This window comes from Mycetomoellerius zeteki, unplaced genomic scaffold (genome assembly GCF_001594055.1).
Source record: "Mycetomoellerius zeteki isolate Tzet28-1 unplaced genomic scaffold, Tzet1.0 scaffold364, whole genome shotgun sequence".
Lineage (NCBI taxonomy): Eukaryota > Metazoa > Arthropoda > Insecta > Hymenoptera > Formicidae > Mycetomoellerius > Mycetomoellerius zeteki.
In genome coordinates, this window is record NW_017257354.1 from 143,161 (window position 1) to 163,891 (window position 20,731).

General features: G+C 36.9%; 1 protein-coding gene across 2 annotated transcripts in view; it reads left to right on the forward strand.

Moving 5' to 3' along the window:
- osp (myosin phosphatase Rho interacting protein outspread) overlaps positions 1–20,731 on the forward strand; it is a 104,352-nt gene that overhangs the window by 74,832 nt on the left and 8,789 nt on the right. For both annotated transcript variants that reach the window (XM_018453068.1, XM_018453069.1), the window contains exons 2-8: positions 11,291–11,479; positions 15,322–15,394; positions 16,437–17,024; positions 19,033–19,205; positions 19,462–19,602; positions 19,695–19,856; positions 20,504–20,673. In XM_018453068.1, the coding sequence (XP_018308570.1) occupies positions 11,321–11,479; positions 15,322–15,394; positions 16,437–17,024; positions 19,033–19,205; positions 19,462–19,602; positions 19,695–19,856; positions 20,504–20,673 (1,466 nt within the window). In that variant the 5' untranslated portion in view covers positions 11,291–11,320. The remainder of the gene's footprint in view (positions 1–11,290; positions 11,480–15,321; positions 15,395–16,436; positions 17,025–19,032; positions 19,206–19,461; positions 19,603–19,694; positions 19,857–20,503; positions 20,674–20,731) is intronic.

The window sequence follows — 20,731 nt, forward strand, 5'->3', positions numbered from 1 at the left end:
ATTATCTACATACAAATACCTTCTTACGCGGATTAAACACGAGGCACCTATCGGTTGGTCCGATATTCCAATAAAGACTTTTGCCGTTTGACGAGTTTCCGACGGGAGGATGCTGAAAGCTTTGGAGCGGAATTACGAAATCATATAAAGGGTGCGTTCCGATATAGACTGCCAGTGCTGGCAGTACTGAAAAATAATTCCATTATTAGTGCGCAGCGCATTGCGACAGCATCTAGTAACATCAATGACGTCATAAATGGTAGCCATATTGCCACTGCGACTACTGCAGCTTTCGAAGTGAGGCAGTTACAATAGAAATATAGCGTCGAACATGGCATTATCAACGCCAACAATATCAGGCATATCCACATCAAGGTACGTATTATGGAATTATTCGGAATTGATACCGATCAAAATTATTCAATTATTCTTCACATTTTTATCGTATTTTCTAGAGAAAATGGGAAAATTACGATCGGAATTTATTCCAACACGTTCCATGATAAATACCCTGGTACTACTGAAAAAGTAAAAATATTTAGATCCTGAATATAACATTACATATATTGAATTGATTAATTTTAATAACTCATCTTCCTCAGATGAGGTATCTCACTGCTTTCGTTCAATATTTCTATTGCAATCATGCAAATTTGTAACTTAACCTGTTTATTTACTGTGTGCATCGCCATGTTGATAGCACTTGAAATTTATTCCGATATACGCTGTTACAGCTATGCTGGCAGTAATGCAGTAATTGTGGAACAGTTGTCGCATAGCGAATTCGGTCGTCTGCACTGAGTGTAAATTTTTCCAGTGCAGCGTGTTCGATCGATGGCCCCTGTTTAGTGCACTGCACTCGTCGTATTCGATAATATTGCACTATTATGGTACATATCATATGCTGTGTTCGATTAGCGTCACATTAAACTAAGTGTAGCACTGACTTTATATTCGGATAGATAAAGCATACCGAATGAGTGCAAAATTTCTTGCACTGCCAATTTCGACAGTGCAGTTTGCTGACTCTACTGAATAATCGCGGTTAGATTGAAGTGATGGAGTTTAACCGATTTTTGTTTCTAAACGAAATATTAGAAAGCAGCAGTAGTGACGATGAGGTTGCAAATTTTATTGTTAGTTGTATAAAAGAAAAAAACCAAAAATAAAAAATTTCATGGATGTTATAAATGAGTATTCGGATAAAGAAGTAAATAAATTTATACAACAATAAGAATTTTTATGATATATGTGTGTATATATATATATCATACAGATCTACAATTCTCTTTAAGGATAATTGTCACTTTCTTTATTCTTTTCACTTAACTTCACTCTATTTCACTTCACTGCACTTCACTTCACAATAATCCACTTCACTTTACTTTTTTTCACTTCACTATTAATATCTAAAACAATTTGCAAGACATCACCGACATAAAAGCATACGAACTTAATACTGCCGTTACCACCAATTGTTACACAAACACTGCAAAGGTTAAGAGAAAGACCGAAAACAAAGAATAAGTAAGAGAAAAGTTCAGATGGCGTTACCGTATGTAATGTCTCAACTTGCGCATGCGCGCTACGATTTTGGCTTCACATAATGAATAGAGTTGCGCTACTGTATACTGTGGTTCAGTACAGCACGAATTCAGTGTCAGTGTAAGTCGACTGAATTCACTAGCAGTGTACTGTGATGACGTCACGTTTACTGCACTGCCAGTAAAAACGGAACACACCCAAAGTAATAGCAGGTTTCTACCTACGGCGAGGAGCAGTGGGAAAACGCACCAGAATCGATACGATTCTCGACTGAAATAAGAAGCTTTATTTTTAGTCGTCATTCTCTGGTGTAGTTATATCCACTCTTAGTTTCTTAAAATAATAATTATGGTTCGCTTATAAGATTATATAATGATTATGTGATCGTATTTTAGTTTAATTATAATTTTATCATAGTTTATAATTATGATGTTATAGCCAAATGAGAACTTTCTTGCTCAGAATTCTTTTATTCTGATTTTAAAATCTAGTAAGACCTATCTGTTTCTATCAATAGTAGATTAACTTTAACCTCGATTCAATTTACTCTTCATTTTTTTCAATTCTAAAACCACGCGATGGATTTCTTCCGAATCTGTCATTTATATTCCAAAATCACGTCGCCAGCACTTCGATGTCGCCTCCAGATGCCTCGTCTACGTCCCCGAGCGATAGGAGGAAGCAATGACGGAGAATGAAGCGCCATGAATGCCACTTAGAGGATTATTAACGACCCGGTGATGCTTAGCTCTCGGCTGATGCTTTCAGGCGATTCGAAATTCCCATCTTGGGACGTTTTTAACGGCTGCCACGCCGAGATTTATGCCGAGGTCCTAGGGTCCGCGGCCAGTGCTCAAAGTCGTCGGAGCGAGTGGGCGGGCGTAATCGTTATCTACGCGAATTTCTCGCGCTGGACCCCGCGACATCCACGCGAGAGTCGATACTGTACGTAAGGGTTACGAGCTGCTGAAGACCCCGCGCGAAGACGTTTGCTTCTCTATACTTGCATTGACAGACATGAATTTAAGTGGTAATAGCCGTCCATATTTAATTAATATGAATACGCGCGTTGGAACGGTTCCGCTTGTGCGGCTACCGTGCCGTGTGTCATAAGTTCACCACAGCGTCAAATTTATTTAAATTATTCTGAATTCTAATAGAGGTTTAATACTTCAATCAAGATTATTAAATTAAAACAAGTACGATGATTTGTTTATTACATAAATAACTTTTTCTCGATCAATTTTATGATATTCTTCAAAAGAAAATAAATTCTTATTATAAGTAGTACATAATAATGAGTACAAAATAATAAGTTTTTTAAAATTTGTTTTTTTTTTTAAGATTATCTCTTAAAGAAAATATTCTTTGTTAAAAATAATCGTTACTTAAAAGAAGAAAGTAAAGTGAGTAATCACTTCTCAGCAATAAAACGACACACACACATTACTTGTATTATTTTTTATTTTATGATACTTTTCTGATATAGTAAGAAGTTACTTATTACAAGATTCAGTTCTACTCTAGATTATGGATACACATCATATTAATTATAAGTTGTGCTAGGAATCATTACAAATACGAAAAATAAAAAAAATACATCGTATGGTTTAACTATTCTATACAAAATATCTAGTTAATAACAAAGCGGAGTACACGTGAGAATATCAGAAACGCTTATGTCATCCCAAACGACCTAGACGTCCATCATCTAACTATCTTGAAGATTATATAGTACCGATAATCGAGATCCTCTGTATATCTCAGTTTGATGAAATCCTGTGGCTTATATGACTTATATTTTACATTTGCGTGGCGAGTTGCAAAGGAAGAAGATCAAATACACAGATTGCTCTTTTAGAGATACGTAAAAAGAGATGGAAGAAATTATGTCGAGAAAGAAAGAGGGTGCTGTGTAGATGGGAGAAATAAATTGAAAGGTAGAGGCACCTAAATGAAGAGAAATGCGACATTGTATGTTTTACAAAAAAAACCGCGTGGATTTTATCTCCTTCGATACATCAGCAAGACTGCAACCAGATCATGAAAGACTCGGATAATCAGGGAGAGCAAGTTTCATGAATCCATAGAACTACCTGTTTTATTTTCGGTGCGCGTATTTTGTTACTGCGTTTTTTTTCATCATCCGCTTCTTTTTTAGGCTTTCCTTTACACGGCTTATACTTTACTGTCGCCTTTCGATCGATACCACCGCAGGTTATTTCACACTCAATGTTTTCGATCTTCTTGTGTTTTCGTAAAAGAAGTCGTACAGGAGGAACAGATTAAGAGTAGTGTTTATTCCGCTGTTTTCTTTCGTTGAAAAATCGTTCTTGAACTGTTTAATAAAATTGAAAGAACTGATTTCGTACCAATTAAAATTAATTACTTTCTAAATCTGAAACAGTGGATCACTGATTCAGGGACTATTCACTGAATGTGTCAGTTCTAAGTATGTCACTGGTAATCAGTAAAATTCAACTGAATGATCAGTGAACTACTGAAAGAATCAGTGAAATAAGCTGATTAAATCAATGAAAAGGTGACTTATTGATCAGTGAATCTACTGATAAAAAAATAGGATTAATCTGGATGGAAATAAATTGCTGAAATCGCAGAAATTCATATTAATTGACCCATTTCGATATTATTCAGTACGAATTATAATGAAATGGATCAATTGATATACATTTCAGCGATTTATTTCTACCAAAAAATATTAGCCATATATATACACGGTGGGCCATTTTAATCTCCCCACCTGAATTTCTCGGAATCTAAGCCAGATAGAGAAAAATGGTCCAGACAAAAGTTGAAGGGGACAGAGGGGGTCACCTAATGGTACCAAGGACCTTGACCTTGAACTCGATTTTCAAGGTTATTTCAAGGTCTGACAATATATGTCAAGATCAAGGTCATCGGAGGTGGCTCCCCTTTTCTGAATATTTACCAGTAATTCAACTACTTCAGGGTCTTCAATAGCATCTCTTGCTTTAAAATATTTAAGAACTTTTGTTTTCAAGGAACTAGCTAAACACAAAGCTATTTCCTATAATTCATCTAAAAAATTATTCATAATAGTGTTAGTCATAGGCTACGATTACACCGTGCATTTAGGCCGCGGCCTATACAATAGACGTCCTTGTTTATCCTGTATATTAAACAAAGACACCTATCGTATAGGTCGCGGACTAAGCGCACGGTGTAAACGTAGCCATAGATCCTTTGGATTGAAGTCTTGCAATTACTCTGACAATTGAAGTATATAAATAATAATTTAGATCTTCGTGAACCTCCTCATAATTTTCCATTTCCTGCACTTCCTCCTCCATTTGTCGCACTTCCCCCTCCATTTCCTGCACTTCCTCCTCTCTTTCCTCAACTGCAGCGTTATTTGCATAAAATTCGTCTTCATTATTGTTAAGAATCAATTCAGGCTCTAAATTATTATCACATCTGTTTCTATATCGACGTATGTGTCTCCTCAATATATAGAAATATATAAACCTTCGACAATATCCATTTTGATCACATTCGAAACTATTATTCCCCATTCTTCGATGAATTGAAAGTCCATGAGAATTTTGTAAATGCCGTACTAAACCATTTAACCCATTACTGACATTTTGGTGATATATAGAACAATTTAAACGATCTATTTCACATTTTTGCTGCAACAACTGCAGACCGATAACGAAATTTTAGTAAAAGAATGTTAGGATTCATTAAATTCATCTGAAGAGGGGATTTACAATCTTCCAGTGATTATTTCAACTTTAAAGAAAAAAAATCTGCGCATGTCGTCATAGTCATGAGTTTGTTAATTAATACAATAATAAAACTTTGGAATATATGTGATTACAACTATAAAAAGTATTATAAAAGTCCTTTGCATGAAAAAACGTTAACTCATTTATTGACATGACAGAATGCTCACCTAAAAATGCATTAGAAGCGAATTCATCTTTTATAAGGTTCAATATTTTCTTTGTTACCCCTTCTGGTATCCATTTTATAATATCAGCCATATCAAAACTTCAGAAGAGTATCTGAAACATATTGAAATGAATATCCAGATACACAATTTTAGACATATCATGTGTATAATAAAGCAATAAATGGTAATTCTTCAGAAGAGCTTCCTCCAATTTCGATGAAATTAGGTTCATTCGACGCGATTTTTGCGTAAAATGAAAGAATCTGGCAGAAAAAAAGTCCGGCACTGCTCTGCGAAGCGAGATATTGAGCGTTAAAGTTGACGACTATTGAGGTTAGGAAATCTGTCACAGTTACGAATTCACTGCTTTAAAAACACAAACTCACTACTTATAAACAACAATTCTCTGCATTAGCAGTGAACGAGCGTGTTTAAAGTAGTGAATTCGTAACTGTAACAGATTTCCTTACCTCAATAGTCGTCAATTTTAACGCTCAATATCTCGCTTCGCAGGGCCCAGTCCCGGATTTTTTCTGTCAGATTCTTTCATTTTACGTAAAAACGCGTCGAATGTGCCTAATTTCATCGAAATCGGAGATGAGGAAGTTCTTCTGAAGAATTACCGAAAGTTTAGTTGGCAACGTAAATACTTATCAAAACGAAAATAATATATATCACTTCTCTTCTCAGGTTCACTGCAGTTCTTCACAATTCTCTTTACTAATAATACGAATATAACCGCTGACAAAACAGTGAGCTTCGCCATTATTCGTTAATTGCACAGCGGATTCGGCTTCACTAATTCATCAGCGATATACAAGACATCACTGATTCAATTAGTGATTTTTTCACTGATTTAGATTTAGAGAGTATGTTAATCCTTAATATACACGATTGAATCATTCATGTTCTGCGCATTTCTTTTCTTTGAAATAGTAAAAATATTTGGCAAAACATATATATATATATATATATAAAAGCCGCGACCTATACAATAGATGTCCTTGTTTATCCTGTAGATTAAACAAAGACACCTATCGTATAGGTCACGGACTAAGCGCACGGTGTAAACGTAGCCAATAGTCTCTGTTCTTTCCTTTTTTAATACACAACTGTGCAAGTACTATTTGAAGATATCAAAGCATATGTAAGAATTACTTAATAATTTTTGTGTACTTGTAAAAGTTAATCCAGGACATCCATTATGTGTAAAGTACCGAAAAATCATCATGTATATTAAATGTATATTAATTTAAATATCAAAGACTATGTGCACGTAAAAAATTCGTCACGACTCCATTTATCTCGTATTAGATCTAATGTATTCTATAATAATTTTTAATATAAAAATACTTAAAAATTTCATGAGTATTTTAAAAAAATGAGTAGTTTAAAAATTTTAAGAGTATTTCACGTTAATTAAAGTAAAACTTAAGTAATACGCTAAGTAGTATGCAGAACCGTAATAATGATGCTACTTATTTTCTCTTTTATTAAACAGTAAGCAAACAGGAAGCCGAGCAAAAGGGTCGACCCACTTCTTGCCAATAAACAAAAACCAAGAGCAGGGCGATCTTGTGTACGCAAAAGAACCGACATAGGACCGTAATGTATCGCTCGGTTGGACATACCCCTTCGTCTGTATTTGAGAGTATAATTCGAGAGTATATGAAAGCTGCCTTAATAGAGACTCGTGCCGCGATGCGGGCTTAATGCGTCATGGATTTTCTTTCAGACTTGTTTGTTCGCCGAATATAACTGCCTTGCGTATTTCGGTCTTAACCTGAGATGCATGCACGATCCGAAAAATACTTATTTTTTATCTTCGTTTTCGTGCCTGTGCATCAAGAGTCATTGCGTTTGTATGTTCATGTATTTTGTTTCAGTATTTACGGAACAATTACGATATTCTGCGGCGATGTAAATTGTTCATCATTTTTTAATAATTTTGATTACAGCAGTATATATTTAAATACATGAGAATATGTAAATATATATTTAAATATTTAATACAGAATACTAAATACATGTTTTGTATTATTTAAACATCAGCAATCACATTGACAGTTATTAGCAGTATTTAACACGTCGTATATTTCAATAGCATAATATTGTCATGCCATTCACAAACATTCGAACTCCGCCGGTTAAATGGATTATTATTGTTCCAAGAGATTTCGCAAAGCGCTACGTTTACATTGGTTTCGTAAATGTCTATCTGCAGAAGTCTTTCATATTTCGCTGCCATGCAGGCGGCAAGTATGTGGGAGCAGCACCGTGTCTAATATCCTCAGATTTTCTCTGGCATTCGTTCTTCCCGCGTCACGTCCCTTTCTCGCAATAACCGCGCTCTATCCAGAGTTCTTTGAACTTTACTTGAAATGCAGGCAATACAGGGATGCTGTGAGATGCTGTGAGATGTGTGTATATATGTATATGTATGTTTGCAAGAGAAGGGTGTACTCTCCTTTACATAATGCAGTTACATTCACATAGATTTTCAAGAAAGAAGATAAGCTACGATTAAAAAACTTCTATATGTAACAATTTTCTTTCTTAAAATATAAAGTTTTCTTTTCTATAGGATATAGAAAATATAGGAAAAAAAAGTAGTGACATAAATGTAATTTGAATGGATTTCTAGAATATTATTCTCTGGGGCCTTCAAGAAAGATTTAGAAAATACTAATAATGTTCGAATTCAATTTAAGCATGCTTAAGTAAGTGGCTGTGAAAGTGATTAAAAAATTAATGTTTAGATTTATTACTTTTTTGTTGAGATGGAGAAAGACGTGTACACCAATTTCTTACGCTTAGTCTTTCAAAAGTTATCAGTGCATTTTATGAAATCGCTAGTGCGTAAAACGCACATGCGGGTAATTTAGAAATCTAATAATAGACTCTTCCCACGAACAAATTTTTGCCAAAATTTTATATGATAGAGAAAGGTACATATATTTTCTAAATTCTTTAGAGTAGAATCTTACTCTAAAGAATTTAAATTGAGCTAATTTTGAAAAAAATCACTTTTCAATCTTTAAAAATAAGATTTAATTTTTGAAAATGATATCTTATTCTAAAAGTTGTAGAGAGTATATACTTATATATATATATATATAAAATTTCATTTAATTTATATTGTCTCACTCTATAACTTTAATTAAAATTATAGAATAAATATAAGTTAGAGTGAGATAGTATACGTACAAGAAGAAAGTATATATAATTTTTCTCTCAAAGAATTTTGATAAAATTTCACGTTACAAAGCACGAGACGAAACGCGGAGAAAGAATAAAAGAACGCAGGAGAACTATTAATAATGTTTTAATTATTTTCATCGTCGCACCGTCTCGTACTTTTCGCGTTCATAAATTTTTTCTCCGCCATCGGTTTCGAGTGCACTCGTGCCCTCTCTCATCTTTCGCGATTAATTATGCGGGCTACAAGAGGGATTTTTCATATGTAAATTTTTGCATTATCCCGATGCGAGCGGGGAGAGACAGAGGAAGGGAGTAAGAGGAGAATATATGTGTATAGGCTTGCAAAACGCCGAGAGATGTGCGCTGCGCAAATGAACCTCCTCACGTTTCAAGAATAATGTCGTTGCTCGCGCGCGAGAAAAATTGCTGGGCGGGCGGCACTTTGAATTATACGCGTTGCCTCGCATATATACTCGACGTTACGAGTGCCTTCATCTTTCGTGGATGAGCATTTTTAGGACGAACGTGTGGCGAAATCGAATCCTTCGTGATTATATTCTAATTCCTATAAATAAATACGTCTCTGCATTTTTTTTCTGTAATACGATATGCAAATATGTACAGAATGTACACGATGAACCTCTGGTATTTTAAAATAATGTGAAATAAACACAAACATATATTTCTAGGTAAAGAACCACTAAAAAAGTTTTTTACAAAAAGCAAACTTCCGTTATGTAAGCATCTTTAATGGCACGAAGAATGTCGAATTGATATTCCAGTTTTCATCAAGTGCATGCCATTAACATATGGTATTAACAATTCGGCGATCACAATTCGATTATCGAGAATAATCATGTTCATCTTGGTGGCATCTTGGTGGAGTAAACTATGTTCTTGAAATATCTCCAGAAGAATTAATCCAAGAAAGTGACATCAGGAGAACGATATGGCGAGAGATAATGTTCCCTCTCTCGACCTAAAAAAAGCCATTAAAGTGAAAGCTTAATAATTTTTTGTAAGAAACTTTTTTAGTTGTATGCACTTTGTAAATAATAAATTAAATTTGAGTCAAATTTAATATATTTACTTAAGTCAAATTGTTTAACTTTATTGTTAATTAAATTAACGATATGCAGTAGGAACAGTGACGATTTATAGAAATGATTAAAAATAACTCAAATTGGATATAATTTGACTCAATTATGAATTTACAATGTAAAATATATCGGAGGTTTATTGTGTACATTTTACAATGTACAGTGAACGAGATCGGTTGGCAATGATTTTTTAAGGCAGCATTTTAGGTGTTGAAAGGAACTCCGATTCATCGTGATGGTTTTTTTTTTCTAATAATTGAATTTTTGTTCTACAATAATAATATTATTGCTGGTATTAATGCGAAGAGTTGTTCATTCTCTTTTTTATTGTTCAATTTATTACCCAAAGATTGGTCATTAGTCTTTATTATCCGTTTCGTCGTACATTACTCCCCTCCGACATGAAAGCGATCTGTTCGACGCAAGCAGCTATGCTCGTTCCTGAGGAGTATCAACGATTGCATTATGGTGACATTCCCGGGTGCACTTTACGCGGTGTAAAGTGCCTACGGCACTCGCAAATGGTGTGCTTTGACCAACGTGCGACTCACACCGATCTCTCGTCTCCGTCTTGTTTCTCCGCGATGTCTCTCTTTCCCCCTTTTTCCTCTCAAATTGACGGCAATTGCGCGATCACCGATGAGACTCACTTTCGTTTTACGAGGAGCGAAGTGCCTTGCTGGAATCGGCAATAAGACGTTATTCTTGCCTTCCGCGGAATGCAACTTTTACGGCCGGGAGGAGGTGAGAGGAGATGGGAGGAATAGTCGGCTGCGACCGGTCGATTACGCTATTGCGCTGAAATGATACGTTTCCGGTAAAGCGGGCCCGATGTAACCCAGCCGACCGAATGCGAACGTGTAACGCACGTGTAATTTCGCAAAACGGTCGTTTGCAAAAAGAAAGCATTGAGCTCGATAAAAAAAGTGAGCTTTGCGGTTGCGATGGCTGTGCATGCTGTTGATGATGGTTACCATTATCTCGTTTATTATCATTATTCGCTCTTTTTCATTTTAATAGTGACAAGTACACACCGATTGATAGTATATTATTATCATCGTATAATATTTGTGTTTACAACATTCGCGTCGATTTCGGGTGTCTTTTTTGACATCGGTGTTTGCATAGATAAATCGCGATAAGAGATCCTATAATAAGAGTCTTGCTAAAGTGGATCAGAGAGAGAGAGTCTTCTAATTTTGGTCTTCTATTTATGATCCATTTGATATATTCGGATAGCTATGTCTATCTTTGGAAAATGAGAGAAAGCGAAAGAAAGAAGAAAAAAAAGAGATAGAAAGCTATAAGAAAAAGAAAGCAAATATTTCTTTCTATCTGCCATTTTTTATCTGCTTTTGTTAATATAGGATCTCTAACCGCGACATTTGCATATTAGAAATCCACATAATTTGATGATTCATTACGTTAACTTCCCGTAATTCCGTGTAAAGTAGAACGCTCGTATTTGCCAATCTTATATCAGGTGTTTTTCCTCTTATCATTGCAGCCCGAAACGGTGCCTCAGGCGAGGATTGACATGACCCGCGTCCTGGAGGTAGCCGCAGCCGAGGACATCACTGGGCATCCTTACAGTCTTGCCGTAACCTCACCGGAAGGTGTGACCTTCGTCAAAGGGACATGTCGTGAAGAGACCAGGTGGTGGACGGACGTTCTCCAAGTGTATTCGCGAAATAAGGTTGGTCCAGTTCGGTATCTCAATACTTGTATTTTTTTAGTCTTACATAGTCATATGTCATTTAGTCAAGGAACACTTAATTAGATGCTATCGCAAAAATATTAATAAATAAAATAAAAATTAAATGGTATATTTAATAACACTCTTAAGGCTTCAATGGTTATTTTAATTCTTCAAAGAAGCTACGCGGGTTATCTGCGTTTTGATATATTAAATGCATTTAACAATATATCAAGACACGGAAATAATTCACAAACTCCGCATAGCTTCTTTGAAATGCGATAAATTTTTTTTTTATCGAGATATTTGCATAATCGCAATAAAATGTATTGAAACTACTGCAGCGAAAGGCGAAATCGAATTTCTGTGTCAAATTATGAGAGAAATATCGATTTGAGAAAATGGCTCGGTTGCCCATCGGCGAAAGCGTTGATACCTAATATACACTTGCGATGTAAAATCGCGTCTTACGTGTATCATTTGAGAATTTAATTTGCTGTCGATTACGGAGGATACGCAGCATCGAGACTCCATATCGATGTATTGCATCCATGACTGTATTGCATCGAAAAGAGTTGCACGAGAGAACGGAGTCACGCAAACGGTAAGAAAACGCAACTGTCGGTTGATTGCTGGTGCTCTCGCATAATCATTACGTGCCATGCATCCTCTCTCGCGTCACGCTTGTTACGCGTGCAAGAATGATTCCCCTGCTTGCGATGTCTTTTCGCGTCGACGGGATTAGCTTTGGTAGGGTTTCAACGTATTACCATAAATCTAATACAAGAGGGAATCTGAAGAACATTTTGATTATTTCAGCTCAAATTGATATGGAACGTGTTGAGGTCTGGAAAACGTGTTAAATCTCGGAGAATTTATTTTCTTTCACAATAATTCTCACGGTACTTATAATTTACACAAAGCTTTAAAAAAATATCATCTGCTTTTTAATTTATGAATTGATTTTATCTACGATTTAATTCTGGAACGCTGTCAATACGTAAATTTTATGTACAAGGGAACGAGATTATTGATCATTACTTTATGGACGATATGGGCGATGAAATGTCTTTATTGTTTTTCATTACATAAAAGAAGCTGTCATACGTCATGGGATTAGCGTCAATGTAGGACAGAATGCAACATAAAAGTGAGCGTCGAGTTCATAAACGGGCGCTTTCGCGTGATGAAGCGATTATTGAGTGTAATTGTGCCGATCGACGCTTAAAAGACCTTGGTAAAAAAAAAAAAAAATGGCGTAAGCGACAGTGAATCTGCCGACGTTGCCTCGCATAATCACCACGCTGACCGATGTGCGTATCGCATCGCACTCATTATGCCGACAATAACGTTCAGTAGTGCGCGAGTTGTCACTGCTAGGAACTGGGACTGCATCTCGCGGGGTTGTTAGTCGAGCCGATTGGCCGTTTCCTGCGATTCATCCGCTTTTTCTCGATCTCTCTAAAGGGCCCCCGTTTTCTCTTTTCACTCGTCGCTTAACGCCGCGCCGAGGCGTCGCAAAAAGAACGCCTATTATTCAGCCGACAACCGAAAGCGCTTGGTGACAAATGGAGAGTGCACAGTTTCACTCGTTGCTATGCGATCGCGTCCTTGCGAACCTGACCAGACGTGAGAACGATCGTTTCTAGTCTGTAAAAGTTGCCTTACAAGTGGTAACTCCATTAATTACGTGCATGCTCTTAACGTGTCACGTTACAAGTTAGATACTTAAAACTTTTTAAATTCTCTATATTGACGTCTCATCGTCGACTAGAGAACTTGCTCGAAGTATGATATTCACATTTCTGTTTATATTTCGCTTATTAGCAGCCATAAGTTTGCTAATTGGCAAGATATGTAAAGTGAGATATGTAAGATCGGCGAACGAGTTGAAAGATACGTAAGTAATTTTTACAATTCCGTCATTCCATAGTCGATATCATGTCGGCGCCACAAAGAAACCGTAAATTTATGACATTTCACGCAACATGCGTTTCACGCGTGTTGTAAATTGTTGCGGCCGTAAAACAGTGCTGCTAAAAAAAAAACGAGACACGTTTATCCAATTTCTGCCTGTCGACGACTTCAAGTTTACAACAGTGTATCGAGCGTTATACAGCGTTTGTACATCGCGTGTTGTATATGTTTATTGCGCAACTTATAAGTCGTCGGCGAATAAGCCGAAAAGAAATTCGAGTCGCATCATATCGATCGTCTTTCTGATCCAAGCGATTGTCTAGTTAAATTGTGGACCGAGATGTCTGCTCGCGAACTTTCAAATAAATCAGCCCCGTCATAAATCGAATCGCTCGAAAGCTGTCATTCCGTTACATCGTTCGGAATTTTATAACAACGCAGCGAATCGTTCCATCATGTGTTACGCAAGAAATGATCGATCGGCAACCAGAAATATCTCTTCATTCAGCATTTCTGGTGCAAAACTGCGATCGTGTTGCACACACGATCGTATCGACGTATTTTATCGAAAGATAGTAGATTTCGCAGGGAGATATTTTTTTTTTATTTCGGATACACGTCCAAAAATCCATTCTCGAAGTAGGTTTCGTATTACGTCAACATATTGACATTTCAGTTGATGTTTTCCTTATTTCTTTTTTAGAGCGCGCATATTTTTATTCCAATTAACTTTATAAATTAATTAACGAAAGAATGCAGTCGCGAGAGAAAAATATTTTTCGAGTTAAATTGTCGGAACGTATAAAGAAATATTCTGAAACGTGCAAATACCACTTTGCATATCCGATCCCCCCCCACCCCCCCCCCTTTGTAAATTATTGTACCTGAATTATGTGTTACAACTTACAATCTGCGTGTGTGAAGTTCGTAAAGCTATAATTCTCAAACAAAAAACATTCTCCTTCATACACATTCGAAGGAAAGAGACAGATTCTCTCTATCTCTTTCCTTCTCTCTCTCTCTCTCTCTCTCTCTCTCTCTCTCTCTCTCTCGCAAAAGCGAGATAATCTTCTCAGAACAGAATGAAGTATTCTTTGCGCCCGCGGGTTTCGCATTGATTAGTAATCGATCAATCGTCCTCGCATGTTTAGGATCTCGTCGCAGGCTTGCATTGTTCGTACCGAGATTACATGACTACACGTACGTCAATTCCATTACGCAAGCAACGATCGATCGGCAAATGGCTACACTTCGTTGTCGCGGACCTTGTGCTGGTGTAAACGAACGATTACATTACGAGGCCAAGGCGAGATGTATACTTATGTTCCACGCGACATTTAACGTGGGTGAACGTGAAGGAAACCCTGCTCCCGCGTTATTTTCCACATTTTTTTACGATTATCCCTCTTTCTCCGTTGTCCTTCGAATCGCCACGCTGTCTATGCAAAAGAGGCTTGCTTTGCACCTTGAGATTACTCGCGAAGTCGACTTATTAGTAATCATCAGTTTCTTTCAACTGAGAATGTAGAACAATGTAAGAAGACAATGTCAAATGCTATTAAAAACGTAAAGTTATTCCCGAATTAATGAATAAATAAATATATTTTTATATTATTATAGTAGATAATATGACTTATAGATGTTTCGTGATTCATACACGTTAAATTAAAATTTGGGTTAAGCATTTCCCGAGAAATACATCCGTTCGCAGATCATGGTGTTCTCACGATTACGGGTGCGGATGAACGTAATCGTGCGATTATTCGCGGATCGCTTTTCAGATCGTGCGTACCACATCGCGATCGATTATCCGGTTAGATTGTTACGGCAAAGAAACGCTCGAGAGTTTTAACAATAGAGCAAATTTACCTTGGGTAAATTCTCTTCTATGATGTTTTCATAGGTGTGCTATTCTGTATTTTCAGGGTCGTCACAAGCGAAATGCAACCTTTCCCGGTGGGCAGACGACGATCCTGCAAGTTACACCGACGATTCGAAGTGAGTACCTACTGGTTGTATACTATGTAAATTTTATAGTGTGTATAATATGCGTAGACATTTCCACGCTGGTGGTTAACACGATGGTGTAATCACTACCTCGTTTAGCCATTTCGCGGTATTGCATAGACAGAGGTCTTTACGCAAACAACTTGACATAACGAGGGGTAACGTGCAACATTTCAGTCGACGTGGTAAATATCACATGGAACGCGAGTGACAGAAATGAATACAAATAACAGGACGACACTGGAGCGAGGGAGAAGGCAAATTTCTTCTGCACAATGTGCGACTATTATTATACCGCTGCCACCTTATTATCCCCGGTTTCGAGAACGAAGTTCTCGTTATCCTTAATTGAATTGTACTTATTTCAATTATTCACGACGAAAATTACAACGATTAGCTTGAGTTGTGTCACGTATCACTTAACAATAAGACGATGATCCTATAATGTCGCTTAAAATAAGTCTCTTTCGTATTGCACACAGAAAAATATCATAATTCTATTGCTATAAGAAAACTGATTACTCAATTTACTTTCTTCCTTTTAAGTAATGGTTGTTTTTAACAAGGAATATTTCCTTGATAGCAATCTTAAAATGTACTTACAAATTTTAGAAAAACTTATTATTATATATTCAAACAAGAATTTATTTTCTTTTGAAGAATATTATAAAATTGATTGAAGAAACGATTTCATACAACGAGCAAATCGAATTTGTTTTAATATTTTTAATTGAAGTATTAAACTTATTAGGACTTTCAGAATATGTTTTGAATAAACTTGATGCTTGTGATGAATTTATGATAGATTTGCGAATACGTGAACTTTTAAAATACTAGCAACAAGTAATTATTACCTGCGAACAGTATGTATTTTTCTGTGTGTACTACAGTTTTCGAATTTAACATCGCTGTTTTCTAAGAAAAACTAAGATACCTCGTATTTCTTTATTCTTCGTAGAGATCTTGCATTCCGTCTGTTTTTATTCGCTTGTCTGAGCTTTTACAAAAGGTGGCATCTGAACTTGATCGCCAGGTAACACGCCAAATCCACCGCGACCGCGTTTCAATAGCTGCCGATCGGAGCCGCGCAGCAGCGCATGGATTCCTGAAACCGGTGGCGGAACGTCGGATCTGTGCTCTTCTGTATTCTCGTCTACGCCATCCTTGGTGACGACTAGCGTTGTCACCGCCACCAGTAACAACGTCCTGACCAACGGCAACACGGAGAGCGTCTCCGAGATCAGGAATAGCCTGTCGCCGTTGCGTGCTCTCGAGAATGGTTCCACCGGAAATTATCTGACTGTGACGTCAACCACATCATCGTTGAATGGCAACGTCTACAGCACGATCTACTCGACCTCCTCGACGCCCGTCTCAACGGCGACGACGACGACGACGACGACGAGCAGCATTGTTTCGTTGGCCGATGAGCTGCCGATGATTCCCAACGACGGCGCGAGATCGACGAGCTATCGAGATCAACCTGCTAGCAGCGCGTCACCGCCGACCCGGGACAAACTCCGCGCCGAGGACAAGGCCAGGCGCAGGATGAATCAGCAGGGCGAGCGGACCGGCAGCATCATCGGCGACACGACCGGCCCAGCCTCTGGCGAGAAACTAGGTCGGTATATTAAATGAGGCACAATCCCTATTAACGTGGCGATTCCTACGGATAATACCGTCATCTTGACATCTCCTTGATTCTGATACAGGACATCTGCCTGATATCTTTATGGTGTCTGCCTTATATCTTTGCAATATGAAAAATAAAATTTTTTGTTGTCTGTTCGCAATATGTACGCTGAAAAAAATTTATTAAATCTTAATATATTTATATTTGTTTGAATAGTATCAAATAAATATTTATTTACTTATTAAAAAAATAATAGATTATGAATGTGTGTGACGATTCTTAATTATTCAGACGTTTGTTTTTCAGACGATTTATTTTTTCATTATGATATCTCACGTTATGCATTGAATAAATATTTTCTAATTATTATTTAATAATTGCTATTAATAGCTAAGATACTGATATGACAAAATATTGCTACGTATGTCCGATTATTTTATTTGGGATGATTAATGCTTTATCATTGATGATTAAAATTAGAAAATACATATACATATATGGACAAAACAGTTTAAAGAATGTAACTTCATTTCGAAGTACATGTGAAAGTCACATTAGAATCAATTCTCAAGAAGTTCGTCTCACCTTGTCACGATTCATGTGTCGAAAGTTTTTCTTGCTAGACAGATAAAACTAGTTTATATACGGATGGAAACTGGGACGCTGCCACTTTGCGTTTTACATTCTCAATGACGATGATTTGCAGCCCTCGGAAGAAACGACTGATGTATTAAGTTAGAGCTGACCTATTTTTGTTCAATATAATTGATACCACGAACGTAGCAGTTAGTGTGAAAATGTTGCTGGGCTTGTATAGAAAGCTATTAATTATTAAAACTGAATATTTTTCAGAAGAGAAAAATATTTTATATAATTAATTTTATATAATTAATAATTCTATATAATTAATATTATCAGAGCTAATATTATAATAATGAATGTATTTCAATGTATTATTAAGAAAAAGTCTCTATCCGTAATTTGAGAATTACGGTGATTTTCACGTTGAACGTGAAAAATCGGTACTCTTATTTTTTGGTCTTATAACTTATAGGATTTTCAACATCGGATTCTTGTCCATACGTTTGTCTTTAGAGCTCCCGGGGGAGTATCAGGATCCGATTGTACCGTCTCGATTGTACCCGGCGTTACACGTTGCGTAATTGCGTACGCACAATCGCGAAGGAAATCTACGGCCGTTCGGCCGTACGCTGCACTGCGCTGCGCCGCGCGATCCATAGATTTCATTTAGATTGACGCAAAACGAACGACGGGATACTTTAGAAACTACTTCGCGAAAAATCGGAACGCAGGCACGTGAAATCCGTCGAACGATCTCACTAACGATTTCCAACGAACGCGGATTATTGAAACGCGTCTGTCTTATCGGAGCGTTGAAATCACTCACGAGATTTAAGCCGCTGATCGCCGATTAGCCTTGGTCAGTTTAATCGTGCCTGACGAAAGATTCCAACGTAGGATTTATTCACGAGAAATTTGTGATTTATTAGCAAAACTGTAATTCAATGTGAATTACAGTTTTGCTAATAAATCACAAATTTCTCGTGAATAAATTTCACGTTGGAATCTTTCGTCAGACACGAAAGTTATTAATTAATCGGCAGTCAATTAATGCGGAGTGGTCGTTTACTCGTACCAACGAGCGCCCATCTCGAGCAGACGGCGCTTAAGTAGAAAAGAAATTAATTAGTTAACTCGGCAACGCGGCGATGCGACGTAGCAAAACGAATATTTGATAACATACGAACGCAAGAAGCTGACTTAGCGGTTTCGTCTCGTGCGGTGGTCTCTTGGATTCTCCTCACGAGCGTTCTAAATATTATATCGTCTTGGGATACGCCGTTAGGCTCGCGAACAGATCAAAATTATAGAGAATGATTTAATATATAGATAGGGGATAAAATTTGTTAATATTATATTACGGTATGTTGCATGATGCAGAAGTAAGAAATGTAGGAAAATATATGTTGTATAGATGACGACGCGTGCCGAAGGATATTTTTGGAGCATGAACGAGAAAGAGAGGGAAAGCTACGAGATATTGCAGCTTCATTAACACAGCCACGAATGAGAAGAATCAAGCCAAGAACTTCGGAGCCAACCAGAGATGTCGTGGATGCGGTCAATGCGGCTCATCAGGATAAACTTGTACGTAATGGAAAGATAAATTATTATTAAATTGTATCTTGCATCGGCAGAATAATTAACTATTTTTCAAAAAGCACATTTATTAAATATTTTATGGAAGTATTGTCTAATCGTCTTGTATAATGTAGTTCTCACAAAATAATTAAGATTTTGTGAGATTTACGTAAAAATATGACTTTCTATGAAGGATTATATTGATGCTCATTTTAATTTTGCTTAGAAATAAAATATATTATGATACGCGTTTCACGTACAGATCAGAGGCGATCCCGATGGCTGCGGTCTAGACATTTCCGGCATCAGGTATTCACCCACTTCCGAATTGAGAGTCGATCTGCCGGCAGAGGACTTGCTGAATATCAAGAAGGGCTGGCTGATGAAACAGGGCTTGAATAAGGTGCGTCTCGCATATTCAGCAATGAGGGGAGTTCCAGAAATTTATGCACCTTAATTAAATTTTTAATTATTAAAAAAAATGTTGTTACCTAGGAATGGAACAAACATTGGTTTGTGTTGAGAGGTTGCGGGCTGATGTACTACAGAGATCCTTGTGCGGAAGACAAGGGCATCATGGACGGTGTTATAGACCTCAATACTGTCACCGCGGTCACGTCGCTTCAGGTCGCACGAAATTATGGATTTCAGACTGTCGTAAGTAATCATAATTACGATATCGTGTTTGCGTGAGTTAGGAGCATTCATGTTTCTCGGAAAGTACCTAGCCGCTTTTGCAAAACAATCTGCTTAATTATATGTAGCTGTTTAATTATGCGATAACATTTTTTTAATGTTAAATTAAAGTCTAGCGATTCTATGAGATCTAGTGTGACCTACTTTTTTCATTGGAAAGGTTCAAAGCAGAGAGAAAATTGAATGTATTAAGTTAAAGAGCTTCAGAAAGTTTATTTTAAAGTCAGAAAAATTAGATTTCTGTGCGCATATATTAATTCTTTTTTTAAAAATCTTTTGTATGAAAGTAATTAAAAGATGAAAAATAGCTAAAAGTACCAAAAATTGTACAAATTCAATTTAAACAATGGATTACTTTTTCATTTAAGCTTGATAGATGCGTTTAAATTAGATAGTTGGAATTAGCTTCCGCATTTAGAATGGGAGCGCTCCACACAGGAGAATAAATATTAACTCAATTTCACGGTAGAATAAGTCGGGAGCTTCTTGCTCACACTATTGATTGTTGGCAACGGTCGCGTTTCTCACTCGAGATAAAACCCATGCGGTGACATTTCTTTCACGTTCATATCATTTGTGCGACGCATACTAACTACTTTACAACACAGGCCTGGGACGACAGAGGTAACACGGTGCTGTCCGCGGTGACAGCCGGCATTAGGTCCAGTTGGATGTCGGCCATCAGAAGAGCAGCCAATTTACCTGATCCTGACAGTAACGATTCTCTTACCGTTTGCTCAGATACTCAGCAAGAGACGAATCCGCAGTCGCCTACTACGTAAGTATAATAATGCAATCGTTTAGTTATTAAACAATTTTGTTTACATCACAAAATA